Source organism: Arachis hypogaea, chromosome 4 (assembly GCF_003086295.3).
Source record: "Arachis hypogaea cultivar Tifrunner chromosome 4, arahy.Tifrunner.gnm2.J5K5, whole genome shotgun sequence".
Taxonomy (NCBI): Eukaryota; Viridiplantae; Streptophyta; class Magnoliopsida; order Fabales; family Fabaceae; genus Arachis; species Arachis hypogaea.
This window is the reverse complement of record NC_092039.1, coordinates 109,374,642-109,379,721: the sequence shown is the minus strand read 5'-3', so window position 1 is coordinate 109,379,721 and position 5,080 is coordinate 109,374,642. Positions and strand designations below refer to the sequence as shown.

The following is a 5,080-nucleotide window of genomic DNA, read 5'->3' as shown; positions in this document are numbered from 1 at the left end:
GCTCGTCACAGTCATTCAATCCTTGAATCCTACTCAGAATACAACAGACAAGGTTTAGACCTTCCGGATTCTCTTGAATGCCGCCATCAATTCTAGCTTATACCACGAAGATTCTGATTAAGGAATCCAAGAGATATCTACTCAATCTAAGGTAGAACGGAGGTGGTTGTCAGGCACACGTTCATAGTTGAGAATGATGATGAGTGTCACAGATCATCACATTCATCAGGTTTAGGAACAAGTGATATCTTAGAATGGAAGCAAGCATGATTGAATGAAAAACAGTAGTAATTGCATTAATCCATCAAGACACAACAGAGCTCCTCACCCCCAACCATGGGGTTTAGAGACTCATGCTGTAGAAGATACAATGAGAAACGTGTAAAGTGTCATGAGGTGTAGATACAATGTCAAAAGATCCTATTAATAGTGAACTAGTAACCTAGGGTATACAGAAATGAGTAAATGACGTAAAAATCCACTTCTGGGTCCACTTAGTGTGTGCTTGGGCTGAGCATTGAAGCTTTCATGTGTAGAGACTTTTTCTGGACTTAAACGCCAGCTTTTATGCCAGTTTGGGCGTTTAACTCCAATTTTTATGCCAGTTCCAGCGTTAAACGCCGGGAATTCTAAAGCTGATTTTCAACGCCGGTTTGGGCCATCAAATCTCCGGCAAAGTATGGACTATTATATATTACTGGAAAGCCCAGGATGTCTATTTTCCAATGCCGTTGAGAGTGCGCCAATTGGGCTTCTGTAGCTCCAGAAAATCCACTTCGAGTGCAGGAAGGTCAGAATCCAACAGCATCTGCAGTCCTTTTCAGCCTCTGAATCAGATTTTTGCTCAGAACTCTCAATTTCAGCCAGAAAATACCTGAAATAACAGAAAAACACACAAACTCATAGTAAAGCCCAGAAAAGTGAATTTTAACTAAAAACTAATAAAAATGTAATAAAAACTAACTAAAATATACTCAAAACACACTAAAAACAATGCCAAAAAGCGTATAAATTATCCGCTCATCAGCAGACAAGTCATTAAGACAAGCTTATAGAGTAGTAGAGGACGTGTTAGTAAAGGTTGAAGGCCTTTACATCCCTGCTGATTTCATAATCTTAGACACTAGAAAGGAAGAGGATGAATGTATCATCCTTGGAAGATATTTCCTAGCTACAGCAGGAGCTGTGATAGATGTCAACAGAGGTGAATTAGTCCTTCAATTGAATGGGGACTACCTTGTGTTTAAGGTACATGGCCATTTCTCTGTGACAAAAGAGAGTAAGCATGAAGAGCTTCTCTCAGTTCAGAGTCAAGAAGAGCCCCCACAGTCAAACTCTAAGGTAGTGTTTGTTTACAGAGACTAGAACTGATACTGGGGGACAGGGTCTCAGTATTGTGTTTGTTGAGGTAGAGACTAGCACTGAAAATTGTGTCTCTGTCTCAATAATTTGAGTATTTCAGTGCTTCAAAAAATTGGGGACACTAGAGACTGGGATAGAGACAGAATTTGAACTAATTAATTTCTACCTAAAATACCCCTAACATAATTATGTAATTCCAAAATTACCCTTTCACTATATGAAATTAGGGCTTCAGTTTTTACTCAGCCCCTCGAAACACCTTCTCCTTCATGCTCGAAGGAGATCCTGGTCGGCGTCCATAGGCAGCGAAGGTCCGTCAACCGCGCCGGCGTAACTGGTTGAAGGTAAGCGCTTGGGACTTCCGACGTCCTCTCCGTAGGCCTCCGTTTCTGATGTCGTCTCCCTTGTTCACAGATCTGGCGGTCCTACGAACCTGTAGGAGAAAGCCTGCCGAGTAGGTGTGGAGTCCATCTGAGAGTTGTTGCGACCACAGTTTCTATTATCCAGGTTACTAATGCTCCCTTTCTGTGATTTGGGTTCCTCTGTCTTCATTTGGTGTGGGATGCAGTTCGGGTGAAGAGGTTTATGTGTAATTTATTTTGTGGAACACTAGTTGGCAATAACTTAATTGAATGATTAACTTCAAATTATTGTCATAACTGTATTTTATTTGGACATAATAGGAATGGATATATGCTGTAGTCCTCATTTGCCACATGAAACATACTTGTTGCATGCATCCCTTGCATCTGCTGAAATTGGAATCAATAGCATGAGTCACGTTATAATAATAATAATAAGGAATCTCAATTCAGTGTTATGTATTGCTTGCGTAGATGAGATGAACCCGATTCATGTCAATGTTCAGTGTTTCGGTATTTTAGGTATTTTAGTATAGTTTTAGTTAATTGAAAGGGTGTAACTATAAATTCTGTTTGTTGGGTGATTAGAGCTTGCTTCTTTGCTAAGGTAAATGTTCCAAAACTATGCTAATTTATTTTATGAAATTAATGATGGAATCTTAATTTAGAGACTGACACTGCTTTGTTGTTAACGTTGGTTTTCATAAAAATTCCAAAGTCCAAATTCCATATTCCCTTAAAAGTTTTGTTTGTTTCTTATTCTTTTAGTTAATAAAAATATATGGTAAGCATTTCCTTGGATGTAATCACGTTATTTATTTTAATGAAAATTTTGAAGTTGTGTAAGAGTTGTTTGGAAATTATATTTTTTTTTATGAAACGATTTTGGTAGGAAGAAATGGAGCGGTCGGAAATTATTAAGCGATGCGTGTCTTTTTATGAAGAGATGAGATCCAACCATGAAGAAAGAATGTTGTTCTTTGTGCTTACGCTGTTTGTTTACTTTAGGGATAGAACTACTGGGCAACTATCGTTAGGCGGAAGAATGAATAGTAGAATTAGACGTGAGGCGTTAGAGCGTATTGTTGGTGAGGGTGATAGGATTTGTATCTGGGAGTTGAGAATGAACACAAATGCCTTTGCTAACTTGTGTGAGTTGCTCCAAGTTCAGGGAGGACTTACAGAGGATGGTCATGTAAGCCTGCCGGAGCAGGTTGCGACCTTCTTAATTATCTTAGCGCATCACAAGAAAAACCGTAGTCTACAGGTTAGATTTTGTAGGTCCGGCGAGACAGTGAGTAAGTATTTTAATAAAGTTTTGAAGTCTGTAATACGGATTCAAGGGATGTTGTTCACAAAGGCTACACCAGTTGCCGAGGACTGTGTGGACCCCACATGGAGAAGGTTTAAGGTAGATCTTATTCGATGTTCTGTATGATTCATGTTTATCTGATGGATTCTCTATCTGAATATCAAAGCTTTCTATGGATGGTAGGGTTGCTTGGGAGCATTAGATGGCACTTATATAGAGGTGACAGTCCCCGAGTCTGAGAAGGCAAGGTACCGGACAAGAAAGGGTAAAATCTACACGAATGTCTTAGGGGTGTGTAACCGGGAGATGGGTTTTGTCTACGTACTCAGCGGATGGGAGGGTTCGGCATCTGATTCACGGGTACTTCGTGATGCAATAATTCGTCGTAATAGTCTTAAGATACCCCACGGTAATTATGCCCTCTCTATAGTTAAGCTTATACAACTAGATTGAGTTCATGATAGCCACCGTCTTACCTTATTTGTGTTACTTGTGCATAGGTAATTACTATTTAGTTGATGCTGGCTACACAAATGGTTCGGGGTTTCTTGCACCGTATAGAGGGACTCGATATCATGTAAGAGAGTGGGCCCAGGGAGCACGTGAACCGCGCAACTACCAAGAATATTTTAACCGGGTACACTCTTCTGTAAGGAATATTATTGAGCGCTGCTTTGGTTTGCTGAAGAAGATGTGGTCCATCTTAAGAAGCCCTAGCTTTTATCCCCTAAAGACACAATTTCAGATAATTATTGCCTGTTGTTTGCTGCAAATTTTCATTAGAAAGAGTATGGAGATGGATCCGGAGGAGGAAGGTAGCATATTGGATGAATTCACGCCCGATGGAGACGAGGAACAAGATGGATTGATCGATGTGGTCGAAAACACGAATGAGTGGAGTCACTGGCGTGACAACATAGCAAATGAGATGTATGAAGAGTGGCGTGCGAGTCGTACGGAGTAGTGTTGTGTGGTTTAGGGTTGTTGTAATGGCGGCAATTTTAGTTGTATCAATAGTTGAGTGTTGAGACATTGTAACAGCACATTATTTAATTTTCGGGTACTGCGTATTTGTGATATTGTTTGGTGTTTTATTTTCATTTGTAATGGCAACGACCAGTGTTTTAATAATTGAACTACTTGTCTACTTTTTCCTTATTTCATCTCTTATGGCAAAGACCAGTTTTACTAATTTTATCTGTGGTGTAATTCTTTGGTATTCTTCATTGGTGATAAGTGATTGTAACTTACATTATTAATGTAGGGTTTTTATTATCGTAATATTGGTAGCAAGAAATGGAGAACAAGCGAGTGTGGCGTGATGAAGAGACATTGGCCTTTGTTGGCTTCATGGAGGAGTTTGTCGTTGACGGTCAGCGGGCTGATTGTGGACAGTTTAAACCGGAAACATTCGAGAAACTGGCTTTGAAGATGTTGGAGGCTTTCCCCGGTTGTACACTGACCGTGAAGCATTGCAAGAATAAGCACAAGCGCCTGAAGGAGAAGTACCAGTACGCCGCTGATATGCTTGCTTGTAGTGGATTTGGCTGGAACAACGAGAAACAATGTGTTGAGGTTGACAGCAAAGACGTCCTTGATGCTTGGTTGAAGGTGCGTGTGTTTGAAGTATTTCATTGGGTTGTTCCCACTGTGTGCTACTTGATAAATCTTTTTGAATATCATTGGTATAAATTAATCATTCATGAATATCTGGCTGAAATTTTTCCCTGCCAGATTGCTCAGTTTAAGCACTTCGATATTTGTATTGAAATTTGACATGATAGGATCCTACTTATCATTGGATTGACAAAAAACATTTCAGTAATGCAGCAGACAATAATTCATTGAACCTTTTGTGTTACATATGTGAGATTGCTAGAGTTAATGCCCAGAATATCATGAGCTCATCACGGATTAGTATCCCACCTACACATAAAATGTGAGCACTTAATCTATCTTAAATTTTGGGATTGACAAATTTTCAAGACTTGGTGCAGATTATGTAGAAAAGGATTCAAACTCAAAAGATATACCCTGAAGAAAG

The 5,080-nt window shown here is 39.6% G+C and overlaps 1 protein-coding gene across 2 annotated transcripts; it reads left to right on the top strand.

Moving 5' to 3' along the window:
- Positions 1 to 1,340: 1,340 nt before the first annotated feature.
- On the top strand, positions 1,341 to 4,194 carry LOC112797211 (uncharacterized). 2 transcript variants are annotated; one of them, XM_072235942.1, is made up of 5 exons: positions 1,341 to 1,706; positions 1,777 to 2,331; positions 2,617 to 3,135; positions 3,220 to 3,445; positions 3,537 to 4,194. In XM_072235942.1, exons 3-5 carry the CDS (start codon positions 2,623 to 2,625, stop codon positions 3,998 to 4,000), a joined length of 1,203 nt encoding a protein of 400 aa, XP_072092043.1. In that variant the 5' UTR covers positions 1,341 to 1,706; positions 1,777 to 2,331; positions 2,617 to 2,622; the 3' UTR covers positions 4,001 to 4,194. The 2 variants fall into 2 exon arrangements, with proteins under 2 accessions (XP_072092043.1, XP_025695817.2); XM_025840032.3 differs by having other exon boundaries at positions 1,341 to 2,331; positions 2,621 to 3,135.
- The last annotated feature ends 886 nt before the right edge of the window (positions 4,195 to 5,080 follow it).

Coding starts and splice junctions, on each gene's coding strand:
- LOC112797211 (XM_072235942.1), top strand. CDS start 2,623: ATGGAGCGGTCGGAAATTATTAAGCGATGCGTGTCTTTTTATGAAGAG. Junction 3,136..3,219: donor CCACATGGAGAAGGTTTAAG/GTAGATCTTATT, acceptor TATGGATGGTAG/GGTTGCTTGGGAGCATTAGA. Junction 3,446..3,536: donor TAGTCTTAAGATACCCCACG/GTAATTATGCCC, acceptor ACTTGTGCATAG/GTAATTACTATTTAGTTGAT.